Source organism: Coturnix japonica, chromosome 38 (genome assembly GCF_054131305.1).
Source record: "Coturnix japonica strain WE chromosome 38, WE-NBRP24, whole genome shotgun sequence".
In the NCBI taxonomy this organism is placed as follows: Eukaryota; Metazoa; Chordata; class Aves; order Galliformes; family Phasianidae; genus Coturnix; species Coturnix japonica.
The window spans coordinates 5377073-5398498 of record NC_140700.1 but is presented as its reverse complement, the minus strand read 5'-3'; the positions used below and the strand labels follow the sequence as shown (position 1 = coordinate 5398498).

Genomic DNA, 21426 nt, shown 5'->3' with positions numbered 1-21426 from the left:
GCTATGTGCAGGGTCACCAACCAGCAGCCCAGAGCCACATCCAGCCTGGCCCTGAATGCCTGCAGGGATGGGGCACCCACAGCCTCCTTGGGCAACCTGATGCAGCTTGGGCACCCACAGAGCCCAGCACAGATGTGCACAGTGCTGCAGGAGGAACAAGCCTGGCCATGAACGGGGCAGCCTCCCTTGGGCACAGTTGTGTTTCTCCTTCCTTACCCAGATTTATGTCCCAGTAATTCCACTTTGAGTCACATTTCCTCGTCCTGTTTTAGTGTAAAATTACCTCTTAGTAAGATCATTGCTGTATTACATCTCGCTATGCTCCTGTGTATCAAAGTAATGCTATTATTGGATTTTAGATCACTGTTGTATCACTGCAATATGTTTTCATGAGAGAGGGGACGGAGAGAGCTGAGTTACACAACCACGTTTGTTTTCCTCTTCTTAGCAACCTTCGCACGTTGTCCCGAGAGGTTTCCATTCTATGCAAGATTAATTGCCCAAATATAAAAGCCCCGTTAACCTGAATATATTATCGAAAAGCAGCATATTTCAATCTGCCCTAGTTTTGAAAATAGAGATGCCGGGTCAGCTCCTGGCATAAATCTGCAGCGCTCCAGCAGGTCGGCAGAGCTCCTGATTTACACCAGCAATAAAGCTGGGCTGCTGTGTCTGTTGTGCTGAGCTGCTGAGGGGACAGGGAGGGACACTGGTGACAATTGCCACACTCTGAACAGCTCAGAGCTGCTGCCTTTGGCACTGCAGAATAAAACATGGGGGTTGGAATGTGGTGATGCTCGAGGTCCCTTCCTTCCAACCCCAGCCATTCTCTGTGTTGCTCTGCACATTGAAATGGTGTCCTATTAAATGTGGTGCTGGTAATGATGCTCATCCCCTGGCTCTCCGTGGTGGGGGGCTCAGCACTGTTCACCCATCAGCAACGTTGAATTGCGGGATGGGGCTGCTCCGCAGCGATAACCCGGGGCAGCGGCTCTGCCTTATCAGCCCACAGAAGGAGCACCTGGCAGCCAAAGGAGCAAACACAGCTCGGCTCCCCCCACCCGCTTTATGAGGAGCTTAACACAGGGGCAGGCTCAGAACTGCAGGCAATTAAGCCATGCAGATTAACAAATTATCGCGCTCGAGCTGAGCCTCGTTAATTAACCACGTGGCACCAATGCGACACGCAGCATTCCGCCTTCACCTCCCATGAGCTGCCATTGCTTGGCACAGCATTGAAACCACCCCAGTGTGAGGGGTTGGGACGGGCTGCGGACCCCCAGGGCTCAGCCTCAAGGATAAGGCTGCAGAATGACAGAGTAGAAACACCAACACGGTGCTGAGCTGTGTGGGGGCATTAATCAGCCTGTGGGGTTTTTATTGTCAGTGTTTATGTACGAAGAGGAAAAGCAACAGCTGCCCGGAATTTTCAGCTGAAGCCATTTTCCATCCTGATTTATTAATCTGAGGCTTCCACATGACCTGGGAAGATGCGCTGCCTCTAAATCTGCATTTATTGGCTTTATTTCTTGTCTTTTTTTCACTGAAGGCCAGGTTCCAACTGGCGGAGCTGCTGCATCCCAGAATCTCCTGTGTTAACAGAAGTGCCATTTCCAGCCAGAAAACTTCAGCAACTGCTGCTTCTGGATCCAAACCCGTCCAAATGCATCCAAAGGGCGCTTTGAGAAGACTGTTGTTGGGAGAACAACTGCTTTATCCTCTTTATTTCTTCAGCCTTTCATGGAAATAAAGTGAAAGGGTGGAAGGACGCCGAGATCCAAAGGGACTCACAGCAAAGAGATACAGGTTCTGCAGCATGTAAAGAGAAATCAAAGCATTTGGAAGATGGGAGGCTGAGCATCTCATGCAGATCTGTGCAAGGGAACCTGTAATGCACCCAGCAATACCTCGAGCAAAGAAGGGCACCAGAAGGAGTCTGCGCTGTGTGTACCATTTTATTTTCAAATATATATATATATTACATCACTTTAAAACAGAATATTTGTGAAAGGAAAGGATCTTGTGGTAAAAGCAAACCCGCCGTGTCCCACGCAGCCCCTGTGTCTGCAGGCAGCCCCTTCCCCACCTCCCTGCAGCCCCTGCCTGCAGTGCAAGGGGTGCTTCGTGGCTCCATCCTGTGCCCTGCTGTGCTGGGATGGAGCAGGGCTTTCTGCAGGGAAAGGAGCTGGAGAGCAGAGGGACGCACCGTGCTGACATCCCGAGGCAGCTCCCCCTTGAAATGCCCTGAGAAATGAAATAAATGGCTACAAATGGAAATTTCCCTTTGTTCAGCACCGAGGTTAAAAACTCCCTTCTCAGTTCTGGTATCACAGACTGCGTCAAGGCTCGGTCATCTACCACAGAGCTGAGGAGTCTCCTTTATTTAACGTCCCCTGGCCTTACATCTGAATTGGGTTCAGAAGGCGAAGCACCTCAGGAAGATGAGAACAACGTAGGGCTGTTTGTATGAGCACAGTGCTCCCTTACAGCTGCCAGAGTGTGTTGGAAAGTAGTGAACAAGGTAAGGAGCAGCTGATGTACTGCTTTCATCTCTGCAACAAGTCCAGCTGAGAGCAGCAGGGCACACAGATAACGGGGTCCGGTAAGAGAAGAGGAAAAGAGCAATGAGTTGCTCAGCGCGGCAGAGAAGCTCCATCTGGTGGTGTTCTGACCCAGAAATGAAGGTGGGGATGGGGACCTGCAGGCTGCCTGTGCTCCCACCAGGCAGGGAACCTCAAGCTCTGCTCGATGCAGTGGAGCAGTGAGACGGTGGCAGATGAAGCTGCGTGGTTAAATGCAAAGAAGTGCACTTGCAAAGGGGACAAATGGACTACAGAGCATCTGCACGTCTGCAAAGCCTGGGCACAGCACGACACAGACACTCAGCACCTCAGTGTTACAGGGAAAGCAACCAAGGCAGGGAGATAAAGAGGAATATAGCAGATATTTTAATGTCCTTCCAGGGAGTGCAGCTCAGGGGCAGGGATACTGCATGCATGGGGACAGAGCGATGAGCACGGGAAGACCCTGATACAGAAAGAGGCTGAAAAGTTTCATTAAAACACAGGAACCTGAGGAACATCAGTGGTATAAAATTATGGTCGGTCCTGCAAGGCTGCCGGGTGTCCTCTGTGCTGGGGCAGAGCAGTCCCAAGACATTGAGGATGAATCTGGAGACAAGGGTACGAATAGACGCAGGGAGCTGACAGTGGAAGGTTTTATGAATAGGACAGACAGGCATCCATTAGGAAATGCCTCTGCTGGGGGAGCAGGAGGGCAGCCCAGGGCCCACCATTCACCCCTTGGCTCCCACTGAGGATGCTCAGGGCTGTGCTGCTGCTGTCTGTAAGGGGGCTGCCCCACAGGGATCCCCCAACAGCAGGAGGAGCCCCAGCGCAGCCCCATTGCTCATCCCCTGCCCTGAAGGCTCCTGGCTGCCCCAACTGCTGAGCTGCCCTGGGAGCCTGTGATGCTGGAACGGGGTGGGTTTGGCTCAGAGAAGCCATCACAGTTTCAAACCTTAAAGAGTCGCCTGGTGTAAAAGGAACAGAGCTAAGGCAGGCAGTCTGTGCTGGGATGCTCACCCTGTTCTGCATTAGTCAGGAAGATCTGAGATGGGGGAGCGGTGCCGGCTGCCCTCCCCCTCCTAAAGCTCATCTTCAAGCACCGGCCATGAATGGAACAAGGTCGGGCCACTCGCCAAAGCAGCCATGCATGCACAGGGCTGCGTGCCATGCCCAGCTCAGACATCCCTGGGCTCTCTGCACAGCCCAGCTCCTACAGGATGCGATGCTGCAGCCCCAGTGCCTCCTACTGGCAGTGCGGGACACCCACTGGGGCAGCATGCAAGTGTGCTGGGCAGAACAGCCAGCAGGATGGGAGGAGGGCAGGCTGCCTGCACCCACCGCAGCTTCTTAGTGTTTGGAAAACCACTGGTGCTCCCCAGCCCTGCTGGCACACAGCTCTGGGGCTCACAGCGGGGCTGGGGAGTGGGCAACCTGTGCCAGCCCTGGGGAGCTGCAGTGTGGGGTGGGCGCAGGCAGCCTGCTGGTGCCAGGCGTGTTCCCACTGACTGTCAGTGTGGTTCTTAAAGGGAAGGGATGCTTGTTATGAAGAAAGAGAAGGCTCAAGTACTCGGGCTCAGGAGCAGGGGGAAGACAAAGCAAACCCCACACTTCCTAATGCTGGCTCACCCCTCCAGTGACTTACAGACAGCACAACTGAGGCTGGAACCTCTCTTCAAATGCAGGCACAGAGTGGGATGGAGCCCACCCCAGGAGTGCCTTAAGAACAGCACAGAGCAGACACAACACGCACACGTAGGTGCACCCCCATGGCCATGTGTTGGGTCCTGCAGAGCAGCCCGTTCTGCTGCCCCACTGCTGTGTGCCACAAGGTCACAGCGCTGCTCTGCCCTCAGCAGCACAGCGAGGCACATCAGACAGCAGAGCAGAGCCCTCCCCTCCCTCTGTAGCTCCCGGTGGCATCTCCTGGGCGGCACAGGCCCCGTGTCCTGCAGTGGGAGGCTGACGGGTCCACGCTGCTCTCTCTCTCAGAGGTCCCTTGAATGCCCCTGGGCTGGGAGGTGTCACCACGGAGCAGAGGTTTGAGAGAGAGCTCGGCGGGACCCCCACCTCCACCCCACGGCGGTCAGGGCCTGAAGAAGCGTCGTACCACTAAATGCCCCACCATCACCAGGGCCACCACCGCCAGCATGTACTTCATGTAAACATTGTCCAGATCGAGTGCAGCCACCTGATGGGAAACAGAGGGAGCAGAGCGCATTAGAAGTGCCTGCGCCCTGCTGGGACCACGCTCTGCTCTGCTCCCATCTCCTGCTGGATCCCACCGACCCCCTCCTGCCCATTCCCCCCGGGCACGGTGCCCTCAGCTCACCCATCCTCCCTGCTGGGCGATCCACCGCGCGATGCGGTTGTACAGCATGAATTCGGTGACGTAGCGGGCGATGCGGCGCAGGAAGCCCGTGATGCCGTGCTGGTAGACGTAGATGGCCATGCAGTAACCGAAGTCCAGCAGTGCGATCACCCGGCCCCAGTTAATGCCGCTATCAAACAAGCTGAAACGAAGCCAATGGTTGGGTTAGAAACACTCCTTGGGAGAGGACGCCCTGCTTGGCTCCATCCCTGTGCTGCCTGGGGCTCTCAGTTCTCATGGGCTGCAGGGCAGAGCTGGCAATGCTGTGCTGCTCGAGGAGCATCCCAGCAGCACAGGGGAGGTGGTGCTTTAGTGGCTACGTAATGCTGCTACATGTGCAGCCAGGATCAGGATTGCAACCCATGTGCACACAGCATCCCTTGCTTGGTGCAGCCATACCCAGAGGCAAGAATGTTTATATAGACCTGGGGCAGAGGTGTGTTAGAGCAGGATTTTCCCTTTTCCTGCACAGACAAATCCCTCCATGAGTGACTGATCTTGCCTTCAGCGATGCTCCCAAGGGATGGGGGCTCCACAATACACTCTGCCTATTGCTCCTGCTCCCAGTGTCAGCTGCTGTGCACAAACCGCATCACTGTGTGCAGGTCTGACACTGATTTGGGAGTTCCTGTTTTCCAGCAGGGTTAGCAAGAAGGAAAAGAAAAGAAAAATAAAAGAAGAAAAGTAAGAGGAGGCTCCAGCCCTGCGTTGTAACCTGGTGCTGTCATGGCTGTCCCTGCAGGGCTGCACTGGTCACAGAGGGAAAAGGAGTTTGGAGCCTGGGATGGAGCAGGAGGACACAGGGAGCACCAAGGGACAGAGGTTAATTTACCTGCTTGCGGCGCGTTAACCGCCTCAGGGTGGCAAAGCGGTGCCAACAGCTCAGCATGGCTTCCCAGGGAGAGGGGAGCAGGAAAAGGACAGAAGAGAGGCAGTTAGACAACACACACCGAGCGGAGGGGTGCAGGGACGGGGCTGCACCAGGCCCAGGGACCCCTCCAGGGGTCTTAGAGAGCCAGGTGGCCCTGAGGGCAAAATGCAGGGAGAGGGGCGAGAGCTGAGCCCCTCAAAGCACAACTGGAGCTTCCGTGGGCACCTCGACAGGGCAGCGTGATGCCATCAGGGCTGCAGAGCAAACCAGCCCAGGGCACAGACCGAGGCTGTGCCTCGTGCAATAAGGGCAAAACATCATCTGGGTGTTTGCCTCCAGTCTTCTCACTGCTGCTGGGACATCCACCTGGCCACACTTCCCAACCCAAAGTTTCTGCCCCCAGACAGCTCAAAAAAAGGGCTGCCAAGGGGACAGTGTGAAGAAAGTGCAATAGGAACAAGAGCAGACAGGCAGAGAACACAGGAACCGTAACGGTGAGCTCAGTCAGAGCTCAGGGTGGGGATGCGGATGAAGTTGGAACAGATGCAGCCCATGTGTTGTGGGACCAGCTGCTCCGGACTGCCATGAAGGTTTTAATTCCTGCTGCCTCACCTGGAGGCGATGGTGGTGAAGTACTGGTAGGCGTTCTCCTTGGTGGGCTGCAAGGACTTCAGCATACAGCGGAACTCCGCGTCGTACCGCTTGTTGATGTCGTCCCCGATGATGGCCAGGCGCCTGCCCACCTGGCTGCTGGTGCTGCCGAGGGAAGGTGGGCTGTCATGGGCACTGACTGCTGAGCAGCCGGGCTCAGGTCGGGGCTGGGGATGCAGATTTTACCTGCCCAGCTCCTGCTGGATCTCCATGATCTCCGGGTCCATGGGCACCTCCACCCCTCCCTCCTCTCTCTCCTGCTGGTAGCGGTAGAAGCTGTAGCTCCGGAAAACCTCCTCGGTCTGCTGGGCCACCTGGTCCTCTGAGAGATGCAAGAGGGACAGAAGTCGAGAGGCAGCTTGGCTGCTGCCTTCCACAGGTTGGAAAGGAGCCACGTAGGCTTTTCCAGCCTAAATCTGTGCTGTGTACCTAAATCTCTCTTCGTGTGCACCCCCTCCCATTCAGCCTGCACTTCAGATGCCCAAGGACAGGTGACAAGAGCACCCACATGCACCACTACTTCCAACTCATGCAGTTCTATGTTTTACAATCCTATGGGTCTATGAGATGTAGTAGGTGAAGGGCAATGTTGAGAAGTGGTGGCTGCTTTCAGACTGGGTTTGTTTGGCCATAAACAAATCCCACCTCACATAGCAGCGCAGCACAGAGCGGTGAGCAGAAAACGAAACCGAATGAGTCACAGTTTCATGAGAGGCCGAGCAAACAGCCTGCAGGAGCAAAGAGGAAATAAGCAAACCCAAAAATCCCTGCTCTAACTACCCCGGGCACTATTTTTAGTAGTGCAAGGACACCTCGGATACATGACTGCAGCAAGAGGTGCGGCTGTTTGCACAGATATTGGTACCCCAACCTGGAAACAGCAGCTGGCCCCGAGGGGAGAGGACAGCTCTGCATCTATTAGTGCTGGAGATGGGCACTGCAGGTTGGCAAACCCAAATGGCTTCAGCTGCTCTATGGGATCTGAAGCAGCCAGGACCCTCCTTCCCCCACTCCATTTGCAGTAACACCCCCTGAGCGCAGCAGCCCATCGGCTCCAGCCTGATCCCACCGCAGGTCCTGGCAGCCCCGTATTGGGCAGCAGGCAGTACAGGAAGCACAGCTCAGAGCAGTGTGGTTAGAGTTCAGGGCCCGATCCTCTCACTGGTTTTCACAACAGCATCTCATTGGCCTCAAACAGGAAATCAGCATACGTAAACAGCTCCACTCATGTATTTGTTTTTATGCCTCACAGACTTTGGTAAGGGAAGGACGGCTTTCTCTCCTGCACTGTGCTCATGTGGGATCCAGCTCTAATGATGGAGATGGACATGACAGGGTACAAACAGCCCCATCGGGCAATAAAGTGGCCCTGAGCCGGGTCTGAGCTCAGGTACATAAACAGGGGAGGGCTTCTAACCTCTGCTATTGACAGAGCCACGGTGACTCACACCTATTTACAGGTCCACCTGCAGAACAGGTTAAGAAATCACCCATGTCTGAAAGCGCTCTGTGCAGTGGCATTTTATCACCAGGGGACCAAACCAGCTGAGGTTTGTGCCCAGTCCCTTTCAGCCTGGCTCCCAGTTTCACCCACTGGTGGGCAGCATGAGTTCCCAGCTCAGCTCAGCTCAGCACAGCCCGGTTCCCAGCACAGCCTGGTTCCCAGCAGCTCCCCATGCTGTTTGCTCTGCGATCCCCCCGGCTGCTCACTGCACTCATCCATGACATCCAGCATCTCCTACCTGCGTGTGAGCTCAGCGTTCCATCCCGCAGAGCTTTATAAGCCTTACAAAAAGCCCTGGAGGTACAGAGCACCACCTTCCACATAGAAACACATGCCAAAAAGAGCCCCAGCGTGCTCCCCCCCCCCGAACATCACGTCACCCTTTTTACCTGAGTTGATCTCCCGTGATGACCTGCGCCCATTGCTGCCCTGCCGTCTGTGGGCCCTGGGTGGGTCCCCCTCGTTCCCTTCCATTGCAGAGATGCTGTGGGACCTGCAGGGGCAGAGGCAGGACATGAGGGGGGCACAGCAGCACCAGGATGAAGGCACAGCCCAGCACAGAGGGCAGCAGCTCTGCAGGGCACCCAGAGCTCAGCAGCGGAGCTCTGCCCCTCCATAGCAAACCACCCCATGGCTGCAGCTCTTTGCAGGCAGCTCTGCCTTTCCACAGCTCCTACAAGAAACCAGGTCTCTCCCTTCCTACATCCAGAGGCTCCAACTCCCCATTTAATTCTGCCTTCCAAGCTGAGAAAATCCAGCTGAGTGCTCAGCTCCATCACCCTGCAGCCACATGTACCTGTGCTGAGGGCTCTGCAAAGCTCATCCGCTGCTCTGCTGCCCGCTGCTCGCCCTGACGTCAGCCCAGCTTTCTGCAGGGAAGGAAGTGGGGCCACCTGCCTTAAGTCAGGGCTGGATCCCTGCGGCTGCTGCCTTTTGTTCTGCATGCCAGTACATGTTCTCAGGGCAGAGCGGGTGGGTTTTCTGCTTTGCATCAGCTGGAAATTCCCAGAGACCCATTGACACCCAGCTTAAAATGCAGCCCTGGCAAAACTTAAGTGCTGGTTACAGGCAAACGACCACCTATGGTGAGGTCAGAGGGGCAACACACAGTCCAGGCTGACACAGAAAGATTATGCAGAAGGAAAACAAAAACAACAACAAATTGAGATCATAAACAAGAGCACAAAGTGCATCCAAAGTGGGGATGGGGGCCTGGCAATGCAAACTGGCCCAGCTCTCACATAGTGCTGCATTCAGGGACTCTGAGCCCCGCTGACACACAGATGGAGGGGCTGTTTTTTCCTCCACGCCAACAGGGACAGGATTTCCCTTTTCCTCCCCAACCTCAAACATCCCCATCCAAGGCAAAGCTCAGAGGATCAGCACTGGGGTCTGTGGGGCCACCCCTCTCCTGCTGCTCCCTGCTCAGGGAATGGCAGGGTTAGGGTTAGGGTTAGTGTTAGTGTTAGGGTTAGGGTTAGGATTAGGGTTAGGGTTAGGATTAGGGTTAGGGTTAGGGTTAGGGTTAGGGTTAGGGTTAGGGTTAGGGTTAGGATTAGGGTTAGGGTTAGGATTAGGGTTAGGGTTAGGGTTAGGGTTAGGGTTAGGATTAGGGTTAGGGTTAGGATTAGGGTTAGGGTTAGGATTAGGGTTAGGGTTAGGGTTAGGGTTAGGGTTAGGGTTAGGGTTAGGATTAGGGTTAGGGTTAGGATTAGGGTTAGGGTTAGGGTTAGGGTTAGGGTTAGGATTAGGGTTAGGGTTAGGATTAGGGTTAGGGTTAGGATTAGGGTTAGGGTTAGGGTTAGGGTTAGGGTTAGGGCAGCGTAGGGAATTCCCCAACACGAATTTCTGGGGCTGCTCTGATGGCTCAACCTGCAGCAGGTCTGGTGAGCACAGCATGCGAGCAGCTGACTCATGTGATTCCTCAACTTGCTGTCTGCCAAGCCCTTAGGAAGCAAATGTGGCGAGCTGCAATGGGGCCATCATTAAGAGGAACTTTCATTTTCAGTTTCCTTCTCAAGACGGGTCCTTGCAGCAATTTCCTCTCTCGCACCGTGGGGCTCTGTGGATCTTTTGCACGTATCCAGGACCTCTGGCTGCACCCCCAGGCACTGCACACAGTGCAACCCATCCCCAAAGGGTTAAAAGACACAACCAGCACCTATGCTGTGGATTTAGCAACCCTTCTGCCGTGGCACGGGAATCTTATCTTTATTAACAAGCACATAGCAGGCAAAGAATCAGCCTTCCTGCAGGCTTCCCTCATAAAAAAGACCTTTGCCTCAACTGTTTCTCATTTTACCCTCGTTCCCTTTGCTTAAAGCTCTCTGACACACATCCTGTGCCCCCATGACACACTCATCACTCAACTTCTCCCAGCTCTTCTCCCCAAAGGACAATTCCTGTGCTCCAGGAAGATGCTGGGAAGGGCCCGGTGATGGGGTGGGGGGGATCTGTGCCCCCCGCCTCAGGGTTCGGCCCTCGAGCCCCCATCGCGGCCGCCCCCCCGACGTCCCGGCACTGCGGGCAGGAAGCGCGCAGCCCCACGTGCGATGCCCGGAGCGGGGACAGACGTGGGGACGGACGGACGGACGGACGGACATCGCTCAGCCCAGCTCTGCCCTTCTGCCATCGGCCGCCCCCAACCTCACAGTGCGGGGATGCCGGGGGGGGGGAAGGGGGAAGGGGTGGGGGCTGGGGGCTGTCACCGCTGCGGCCTCACGAGGGAAGGGGAAAAAACAGACAACAACGACGACCCCAAACAAACCTGGAGGAAATATCACGGAACGGGGCGACATTTGCTCCTCGGGGCAAAACAGCGCGGAGCGATACCCCCCACCCCCAGCCTCGGCCCGGCTCTCGCTGCAGCGCTCCGTGCGCTGTAACCGATGACCATCAGCCCCCCCCGATCCCGCTGTACCCCCGGACCCCCCCGTACCTCCCCCGGCTCACGGAGCGCCGGCACCGCCCGGCCCGGCCCTGCGGGGCGGCAAAGCGCATCACCTCGGGGTGGGGGGCACCGGGGGGGTCCCCGCTACTCACCGCGTCCCGGCGGGGACCAGGTGGGGCGGGGGGTGCCCCAGGGAGCTACTGCATCCCCCCGGGGAGCTGCTCCATCCCCGCCGCCTCCCTTCCTGCCTCCTCCCGGCGCGGCGCGGGGAAAGGAAGCGAGCAGGGCCGGGGAGGAGGAGGGAAAAGAAGGGAGGAAAAAAAAAATAGAAACCCAACCCCAGACCATAGATGTAGAACGGAGCCGGGCGGGGCTCAGCTCCCTCTAGAGGCGCCTTGCACGACCCAAGCGTGGGAAAGGGGCTGCGGGGCTGCGAGTAGCGGCTCTAGAGCGTGGGATGCTCGGGGGGTGTCCGGGGGATCGAGGTGCTCCGGGATGAACCACAGCCGGGGACACGATGCGATGCTGAGCCTGGATGGACGAGGGGACAGAACGCACCTCTGAGACCCAGTTCTGCCTGTCCCCGACGGCCGCCCTGCGTCTTTATGGGGCGTCCTGGGCTGCTCCGGTCTGGGAAGGCTGCGGCTTTTGAGTGGGGTTGGTCCGCTCTGCCAGGCTGCTGCGTGGGCAAAGTGCCCTCGTGGAGCCATTAGACCGTTTCCATACGGGAACATCCCCAGGTAAAGAAGGGCTGGTGGCGGCGGTGATTCACACCAAGTGATTGAGGAGATCCGAAATCCACCTCGATGGGGGAAAAACCCGTTGGCTGGAGGAGGAGAGGGTGTGATTCATGCTGGAGAATGAGATATAGCGCAGCAGGGCTGGAAATGGCTGGGCACCAAATTGCCCCCACTGCCCTCCATGAATGACACTGCCAACGCCAGAGAAGAAGTTTGGGGCCAGTATGAACGCTTGGCTGGTTGTGATCAATTAATCTGTCTGCCCCGTGCCCTGGGACAGCCTGCCCTGCGGGATGCTCAGGGAGCTGAGCTGGAAGGTTTGTTGAATCCCAGATGTGTCTGGCCAGGCCTCTGCTTCACAATGACTGCAAAGGGCTCAGCCCCGGATCCAGGGGTGCCCTGGACACCAGAGAAGGGCTGTGGAGGGCAAAGCAGTGGATGCCTGCAGTGATGGAGGGGCAGGGGGCAGGACAGATCCTTTGTGTCCACAGCAAAGAGGCGGCTGAGCTCAGGCTGTGGGATGCAGGAGCTGCCATGTGTCTGCCAACGGCTGCTGGAGGGTGTTCAAGAGAGGGCAGATACTGGGGAGAGGAGGGGAACCGGCTTGAAAGCCCCAGGAAAGCTCCCATCAGAGCCATGTCCTGCTGCCCCACAGACGGGCTGGACAAAGTGAGATGGGCAGCTGGGTTTGCTGCAGTTTGCTGCCATCGTTGTCATGGATGTGTGGCACCATGATGGCAAACACAGCTGCTGCTTTCAAAGCCTTTCACCCCGCTGCTGCCTGCAGGAGTGTTGCAGCTTTCTGGTGTTGGCCACGGAGATGGAGAAAGTGAGCCCTTCCATGGGCCTTCCTCCCACCTCTATGAGCAGTGCAAGCATTCAAGGCTGGGCCAAACCACGACGGAGCTGAGGATGCTGCAGAGATGAGTGGCTGTGGGTTGAGGAAACCCTCCCTTTTAGGGCCCCCACAGTGTGCAGGTTTCACCCCACTGGGTGCCATCCCCCTCCTGCACAGCCCCGGCCCTGCTCAGCTCTGTGCTCTGAGCCGTTGGGGGCCGTTGAGTTTGAACCCATTTTGAGCCGTTGGGCCACTGGCCGCTGGCAGCCCCACTCACAGCACTGATGGACGCCCCGCAGGCTGCCCGGCCCTCCAGCCATCCCTCCCTGCTGCGGTTCCTCAGAAGCCTCCTTGGGTACCCGCGGAGCTCAGTGGGGGCACAGGAGCCCCAGGCAGAGCAGCAGGAGCAGGGTGCTGCCGGAGGGTCCCACAGCTGGCAAACAGAGCGGGTTGAGCCCACCCGAGGGGGGATCCCGTGCCAGGAGCACTGCGAGGATGAGGAGGGAGACAGCACGGAGCTGCTGCTGGGGGAGCTGCGGGAGGTCAGCCTGCAGGGATCGCTGGGCAGCAGCACCAGCAGGAGCTGCCTGACCACCAGCACCAGCGACGTGGAACCGGTGGTGGAGGGCGATGGGATAGAGGCTCCTGGTGGCACCGTGGCCCTGCAGTGCAGCGGGGCAGCTGGCGAGGAGGAGGTGGCTGCAGATGAAGCTGTTGTTGGCAGAGTTCTGGAGATGTAAGAGTGGGGGGATGGCGTGGGGTTACAGGCGTGGGTTCCCTGAGGGTTGAGATCTCCTCGGCTGCATCAGCTCCATCAGATCCCATACAGCTGGTGCACTGCAGAGGGCTGCCCATTTGGGTACTAACAGCCAGCAGCACGTTTCACCTGGGAGCACTGAAATGCCCCGTCCTTGGAGGTGTTCAAGACCAGGTTGGACGGGGCCCTGGGCAACCTGATCTAGTAAATGTGTATGTTTGGTGGCCCTGCTAGGCAGGGGGGTTGGAACTACATGATCCTTGAGGTCCCTTCCAACCCGGGTAATTCTGTGATTCTGTGATTCTGTGATTCTGTGAGCCCAGCATTCCCAGTAAGGATGCGGTTGGCTTTCCAAAACCAGTGCAGCATTTCAGCTGTCCCCAGCTGGCAGGTATTCCCTGGAGCTCCCCAGGTTATTCCATGCAGACAATGGCATCAGGCAGCACCAAGGAACCTGTGCCACAGCCCTTTGCAGCCCTCGGCCTCTCCAGGCTGCTTATAAGGGATGCGGTCGGACTCAGGGTCACAAACATCAGCCCTGCTCCTGCCTGCCTTCATTTGTGCCCAATTGCTTTGCCTCCAGGGATGAATTCCTTCAAGGTCTGGGTGCTGCTGATGAAGACACCTGCTCTGCAAGCCCTGAGCCAATGTTTCCGATGGATCTTGACACTGAATGGGAGAAAGGGCAACTCTTAAAAGGTGAGAGGCTCAAAGGGGGAGAGTGGCACTGGAGGACCTGGACCTGGCACTGTGTTCTGTCAGGCATTTGCTTGCTGTGCCCCAGGCAGCATGAAGGAAGGGAGGTGGCAGCCCCGGGGAGTCACTGCTTTCTTCGGATTTGTTTCAAACAGCAAATAAAGGAGCAGGATCCCCAAAAGCAGAGCTGTCCCTTTGGAACAGGTTCATCAACGTGAACAGACACCAGTGGACCTTGCGTAAGGTTGGTGAGAGGGCAGAATGAGGGGCTAAGGGAGGGATCCAACCGTACCGAGACGTTATGTCCACTCCAATGTCTTCTTTATTGGATCCTGTTGCTGCAGGCTCGTGCCTCCAGGAGCTCGATGGAGCTGGAAAGTGAGGAGCAGCCGCTCCTGCGGGCAGCTGAGATCAGACCCACGAGCCCTGAGCTCCCCGTGCTGCCCGCAGAGCCGTGTGCGGCGCTGCCGGTGTACAGGTGGGCTCTTCCCCCTGCCATGGGAGTGTCCCATTCCTCGGGGTCGTGTCGGTCTGTCCCACCCGGGTCTGTGGGTCCGCAGGGCGGTGCAGTGGGATCCCATGGCAGCACCAGGTGGCACTATCGGACTTCAAACCGATAACTCAGCTCCAGCCGCAGGAGCGCGTGGGAGTGTGCGGGGCTGCGCCGGGTCCCATCCCGGCTGGGACACAGCGGGACACAATTGTTTCTTGTGCCAAGGTTTTCCAGGAGCAGAGCGGCCGCTGGTGGCTTTGGGAGAAGCCATGCAGAGCTGGGAGCGAACGGAGCAGGAATGCCTGGAGAAGGCTGAGGTCAGTCTGCAAGGGAAAAACACCATTGGTGCATTGATGGGACATCCCTCCTAGAGCTGGGAGCCGCCGTGTTGCTCTGTGCTCACTGCTGGTTGTCAGCTGGTAGAAAACCTGTCACCTGTAAAAGCAGCACCTTTCAGTGAGGTTTTGTATCAGATGGGCCTGGTTTAAGGCTCTGCACTCCCTGCCTCAGTTTCCCCTCTCTGCAAGGGGTTGCACACCACCTCCAACAGCCCTGCAGGGAGCAATGCCTTGCTCCTAACAACCTCTGATACATGGGCTGATGAGGGCACGGGGCAGTACCAGCTCTCCAACCTCAGATGCATGTGCTGCTTCTGCTTCTATCACCCAAGTGTTGGTGCCAATGGGACAAAGCACTGTCCTTGTCCTCAGCAGCCGCAATGGGGGGATGGGAAATCCCGAATCCTGTTGGAGATCTGAGTGCGGAGGCGGATTCTTTGTCTCATGCTGTTCGGGCCGCGAGTTGCATCGAGTTGTTTGCTCTGCTGGTTTTTTTTCTTCCTCTCCTTGCTCAGCTCTGCCTGCAGCCGCCTCGCTGCACTGTGTGGGCAGACACACGTTTCCAGCATGTGGGAAGGCAAACGGAGTTTTATGGGGTGCCGGGTTCTCTCTGTCCCTTTCCTGTACCAGGGAGTGAGGCTGATCCCAAAGGCCTCAGCAGCTGTGTCTGCAGACAGGTTCCCATCCACAAACACTGTCCATGGGTGGATGAGGTGGGGGGTTACCTGGAGACCTGAGGTCACTTGGGATGCTTCTGGTGTCCCCAAATAGGGCTGCAGGCTTCAAGAGCCCTGGTCTCATGCTGATGATGGCAGCACAGCTCCAGCACCCCATGGCTCTCAGTGGGAGATGCTGGAGGTGCCCAGAGCTGCTCAGCTGTGTCCTCCCTCTGTCCCCAGATGCATGACCCCATGGAGCCTCACTGCCACTGTCCTGCAGGAGACATCAGTGCTTCCCCTCTGCTGTGCCCAACCTGCCCAGGAGCCCTGTGATTCAGCTTCCTCCTCTTCTTTCCCTCGTGTTCATCATTCATGTGCACACCACGTTTCCTTTCTGCTTTCTCCCTTCCCTGCTCCTTGGAGAAGACCCTGTGTGTCTCACCACACTGATGGGATGGACAGGTTTGATTCGAGTTGCTTTCAATTGAACATTCTGTGTGAACAAGCTCTTCTTGCTTCTCCCTCTGTGCTCTCAAGTTCCCTCATTAAACAGTTCTCTGCTGAATTGTTTTTCTCCTTTCTTTCTTTCCCTCTGCCTTCCAGTTTTTTCCATGTCTTCCCCATTACTCTCTTGGTTTCTACGGTGTTTATGGATGAATTTCTTAATTTGGGGGTTAGAAGAAGCAAATCTGCCTCTGCTGCAAAGGAGAGGTGAGATCCTTCAGCCCACGATGATCCCCTGGTGGTTAATGGTGACAATCTTGTATGTGGTGTTGGAGACAGGTTGGAGGACCCCGACCCTTTGGAGAGGAGAAATGTCACTCTGCTCCTCATCTTGTGTTTGAGTGCATGGGAGAAACCAAGTGAGCAGAGCTGGAGGAGCTGCTGGCAACCCGGCTCCTGCTAATCTGGGAATTGTATGCCAGGAAGCACACACCCAGCTGACCTGCCCCAGACAAAGCCCGCCGTGTCCGTACCGGCTCTCCAGGCGTTCCCTGCATGTCTTGGGGTTATTGCAGAGTTATCCCAGCGTGGGTTCCCTCCCCAGACTTCCACCTGCCTTGGCTGCAGGGCTGGAATGCATTGCTCCCTGCAAGGCCCATGTGCTCTCCTTCTGCAGAATGGTGCTGTGCCATCTAAACTCTCCTGGCCCACCTGGAATAACAGCGGTGAGAGGGGGATCCCCTCCCTGCTTGTCTTGCAGGTGTTCACTCTGGACCCTAATGATGGCAAATTAACCAGGGCCATTGTTACTTTCATGCTCAATGGGCTGAGTGGAGTTATTGCATCAACAGACACAACCCACATCACCTCTCTGGGTATCAGGACTCTGCGTCCTTGATGTGTCCTTAGAAACCTTGAGCTCCAAATAAACTCCTGTGGGATTTCCTGTATATCAAACGTGGGTATTCTTAGCGGTGCCCCTCAGCCAGGTCGTGTGTCACACACCAGCCCCGGGTGTGGAGATGCCAGGAGGAAGAGTTTGCCTGGGCTGAGTCACTTGGGTTACACTCACTGCACTGGAAGCAGCTGCTGTCATCTGTTAAACGAGGGCTGCCTGGGCTGACCAAGTCATTTCCATAGTATTTAAGCATCCCTGGGTAGCACAGCCCTCATCCCTGTGCCATTCCCACCGTGAGGGTGGGAACTGAAGGGGTCTGCACCGAGCCACGCTTGGCACTGCGTTGGGTGGGTGGTGGGAGAGGGCAGAGTGTGTTGTGCTCTGCTCTATGAGGGCAGAGCTGGGCCCACTGCCGCGCTGAGCAGCTGCACGCTCACGTGGTGTTCCCACATCCTGCACAATGTATTTCAAGAGCTGTTTACAAACACCAACACGGTGATAGAGCAAGTGCTGCAACCTGCTCGGGGTGGAGGAGCCTCTGCAAGCCTCGCTGCTTTCCTCGCACTGATGGGAGCTGCTATGATATGATATGGTGCTATGACTGCTGCAGACATGGAGGTGCTATGGGAGCACTCTGGCACTCCATCCAATTTCCTGCTCCTTCCCGTGTGTTGGTGCATCCCTGCCATGAGCTGTGTGCTCTCACTGCTTATTCCCCAGCCCTGCTCTGCTTTGCATGGGATGCTGCACCAACACGGGGTGAATTAGACAGCCCTGTGCCTGGAATAACTTTCTGTGTGAGGTTTCCAGGTCTCACAAAGCTGTTGTAAAGTTGAGCTACGGGTGAGAGATGCGCAGATATTCCAACGATACGAGCCAACATAATAGGGTATTTTCAATGAAATATTCATCTGGATCCTCAGCCTGAGGAAGGAATGGAGCTCTGCTGGCTGCTGTGGACTCACACTAATTTATTTTTTATTACGACCCATTTGTATGATGATGGCAGCTGAGAGGTTCCAGAGATCGCCTCCAGCCTCAGATCCCATTATTTCAGGTGCTCTAAAATTGCAGAGCAAGTAGACAATCTGTGCCCCAAATCTGAAACCACTAAGGATGTAGCCTGGTATTTTTCAACAACAAAGCTGCTCCAGAGCTCACAGCGCTTCCTCTGCACGGGGCATCTGCTGAGCTCTCCCCTCCCCGTTCAGATGAGCCTCAAAAGTCCCCTCTCAGCCACTGGAATCGCTGTGAAAGCGATTGTCCTTTAACCAACAAAGAGGGCTCAGAGCCCCGGCCCAGACGGGAGCAATGTTGGAGAAACAAAGAGCCCATTTCCAAGGACATCGTCCGTCTTGTGCGTCAGATGAGAGAAGTGATTCAAGGCCTGGGGGTGAGCGCCCGTGGGCAGGAATTTCTCATGGGCTGAGTGCTCCCCTCCCTCCTCCGGGACGGAGCAATGCCCACTTTTATGAGCAGATATAATTGCTGCTTTACACGCAGGCTTGAATCCCTTTGCAAACATGGGGTGGCAGGGAATCTATCCCTGCTTGCCCCATCCACAGCCCTCCCATAGGGACACACTGGCTTTGTGCAATGGGATGCACAAACTGGGGATGTCCCAGTATGGAAAGCTGAGCTGGAGATGCTCCTGGCTGGGATAAGGAACAAGAAGTGGCCCCAGCAGAGGAACACACGGCCAGGCTGGGTGCCTCCATCCCAGCACATCGGAGCTTTTTGCTCACTGAGAGCCGTGATGTGGATCAGAGGAAACGTTCATCACTGATGAGCCAAACATTTGGTGTTAAAACCAAATGCCAGACGGGAAGTGCTCTTGATCCGCAATAAATAACACTCTGCTTTACCAACACAAACACACGTTGCGTCCCAGTTTGAAAGTCCAACCAGGCAATCGTGTCCTGCCCTATAAATGGGCCTGCAGTGATTCACACAGAGCCAGCTCTGCTCCTGGGGCAGCACGTTTTGAGCCACCATCTCCCCCATCACTCTGTGCCCACTGTGACCCCACTGAGGGGCTGATGCTCTCCAAAATCCCAGCCCAGCTGCTGCTCCGAGCCAGGCAGGCAGGAGCTGCATTGCTGCAGTATGTGAAATAGCTTTCGGGGCTCTCAGTGCTATATAAAACCCAGTATAATGTTACCTATAATTTTTAAAGCCAGCTCCGGTCTTGCAAATAAAACACCTCTATGGTTCCCTTTTCTTTTCGTTAGCAGCTATAAACTATTGCCAGCTATTGCTCTTCCCTCTCAGCTTGCCGCTGTCTTGCTTTGCAGCCCCGGTTGATTCACATGGAGAGGCAGCAAACAGCCGCTCCCACCCTCTCCCATCCCATATCCCAGTGCCTGGGGTGACTCAGCAGCGCTCAGCACAGCGTGACTAACTCTTCCCTTCTGCAAACAGGGGTGGCGGGTCTTTGTTCAGTGCACTGCCCGGTGTTGGTGGAAGCTGCTTCTGGACTCTGTGACCCACCCCAGTGTGACGAGATGGATTTGGGAGTGAGAGTGGAAATGTGCCCAATAGGGCACTATTACAGCACACCTGAACCTCCCTCTTTGCTGAGCGAGCTTTGGGCAGGAGGATCATGCTCACAGCACACTTCCTTCCAGCCCTGCATGCTCCACTGCTCAGTGTGCTGTAAGGGAGCAGGGTCTGCCTGTTCCCCATCCCTCAGTGGGATGGAGCAGAGCACAGGGAGGTGGTGGCCTTGTCCCTGGCCCCATGCCTGCTATAACCCAACCTCTCCTTCAGCAGTGAAGCGTGTGGTTATCTCAGCAAAGACTGTAATTAGGCTGCTCGGCACCAACTTGTCTCAAAGAGCCGAGCAGGAGGGAAGAACCTCAGATCAGCCATTTTACAGGGCGAAATGGAGGCTGGGGCAGGACGGGGCTGTGCCAGATCTTTTCTCTGCTGTGTCCCTCCCCCCTGTTCCATCCCAGTGTCCCACAGCGGGGCTGGGTGCAGCAGTGCACCCCAACTGAGCATCCCCATCCCTGTCCCAGCGGGGATGGAGCTGCAGTCTGTCCCACTGCTGGTGCTGCACATGGGTGGCACTGTGCCCACACAGCACATTTCCCCGCTCTGATAAGATGTTGTTCATTCATTGCTGAGTGCTGACCACGGGCCAGGCAACAGGGCCTGCATGGCCTGCATGGAGGCAGAGGAAATGCTGCTTGGCGTGGTAATCCATCTCCAAAAGAGCTATTGAAAGGGGAGGCTGTGCTGCAGGCGCTGCTGGGCTGGAGCAGTTTGCAGCAGATCCCTCCAGGCTTCTCCATTGGATGGCACACACTGGTGTGAGAAAGGAGAGGCAGAAAGGCTGCCCAGCTCGTGCCAGCAGAGCTGATCTGGTTTCAGATCTTCCTGGGGTTGCTCTTGAAGATGCACCTATTGCTGGAACCACAGGAGGCCACGGGGAGCAGGGAGGAGAGGTCAGAAGTCGGAGGATGTGCAGCAAAAACAGTTGTGTGACCATGCAGGAGTTTGCATGGAAGCCACAAACAGGTGACAAGTGCCACGCAGGGCACTGACCAGGCAGCACAGCAAGGGTGGGTTGAGCAACACCGTGGGTCTTGGGCAACAAATGGGTGGGAATGGGGAAGAAGGAGCAGGGCTCTTGCTTTGCCTGCTCTGTCCCTGCTGCCCTCTGCCCTCCATGCCCACAACAAGGGTACAGCCCCAGCCCCAGCCTCTACTCCACCCACTATTAACCCATATTTGCTTATTAGGGAAGTTGCAAGCCTGTGCAAACACTTCCATTTGTTCTTGATAAAGTGAAGGCAGAAAAATCGTGCCCATGAGGTGTGGCTGGTGCTGGAGGGCTGCTGTGTGCTGGGGGTCGGGCACAGCTCAGCCCTGGATGTCCCTGGTTTCACCATCCCTGCTGCTCTCCAGACAACAGCAGCATTTGTCCCAAACTCAGCCTGGTATTGCTAATGGCAACTACTAATTGTTCTCTCGCTCCGTACTATATTTAACTCCCCGCTATTATTTTTTCCCCTTTTAATCATAAAAAGCCTAAATTTCCCTTGGGGAAGGTTATTGGCTCAATGGTGGAAATATACCTGTGACTTGCATGGCGCCGCTCCGCAGGGGGACTGGCTGTATTTTTAAACCCAAGTACAAAGTGTCTTCAATGCCAGCTTGGCTTAACCCTTCCCAGGGAGGTTGGGAGGCTGTGGGGGCTCCTTCCCCTCCACTCAGCTCCTGCTGCTCCCCCTGGGGCAGGATGTGCCCAGTTGTGGGCTCAGACATGGGGGATGGAGGATGGACAAGGAACGAAGGTGGGCTGGGAGGTACGGCTCAGTTTTGCCCTGTTTTCTCTATTCCTTGCTGGTGTGAACCCAGCATGCACAGGGTTGTGTGAGGGGCACGGCATGTGCACTGTGTGGGGTTTGTGAGCATAACCTACAGCCTTGACACCTTTGAGGATGTGGGCCAAAGTCATCCTGTCTGAGAGCTATTTTGGGGGAGCGCGGCTGCTCCCGCGGGGCTGCTGGGGAGGTACAGATGGGACAGGCAGGAGGGGGCTGGTCCTCATCTGCTCCCGTTAATGAAGTCACCCACGGGGGGCTCATCCCGGCCCTGAAGACCTTGGGCTGACTTTCAGACGGCTGCTGGTAGGGAGGTCTGGGATTCAGGTTTGGGATGTGAGTAGTTAGTGCTGCCCTGCCTGCTCACTGCAGGGTGCTGGA

General features: G+C 56.3%; 2 protein-coding genes across 6 annotated transcripts; one reads left to right on the top strand and one right to left on the bottom strand.

The window, feature by feature from the left end:
- Window positions 1–1941: 1941 nt before the first annotated feature.
- Window positions 1942–11130, bottom strand: BAK1 (BCL2 antagonist/killer 1). 5 transcript variants are annotated; one of them, XR_014938678.1, is made up of 7 exons: window positions 10900–11130; window positions 8351–8454; window positions 6644–6779; window positions 6419–6562; window positions 5768–5826; window positions 4897–5077; window positions 1942–4755 (listed from the first exon to the last, which is right to left on the bottom strand). XR_014938678.1 is itself a non-coding variant. In XM_085526917.1 (6 exons), exons 1-6 carry the CDS (start codon window positions 10959–10961, stop codon window positions 4651–4653), a joined length of 732 nt encoding a protein of 243 aa, XP_085383043.1. In that variant the 5' UTR covers window positions 10962–11130; the 3' UTR covers window positions 1942–4650. The 5 variants fall into 5 exon arrangements, 3 of the variants coding, with proteins under 3 accessions (XP_085383043.1, XP_015740753.2, XP_085383044.1); XR_014938679.1 differs by having other exon boundaries at window positions 11004–11130; XM_085526917.1 differs by lacking the exon at window positions 5768–5826.
- A 1493-nt stretch (window positions 11131–12623) lies between these two features.
- On the top strand, window positions 12624–15937 carry LOC107324867 (uncharacterized). The gene is made up of 6 exons (XM_015885264.3): window positions 12624–13165; window positions 13770–13885; window positions 14038–14126; window positions 14227–14360; window positions 14601–14692; window positions 15613–15937. Exons 1-5 carry the CDS (start codon window positions 12714–12716, stop codon window positions 14689–14691), a joined length of 882 nt encoding a protein of 293 aa, XP_015740750.2. The 5' UTR covers window positions 12624–12713; the 3' UTR covers window position 14692; window positions 15613–15937.
- The last annotated feature ends 5489 nt before the right edge of the window (window positions 15938–21426 follow it).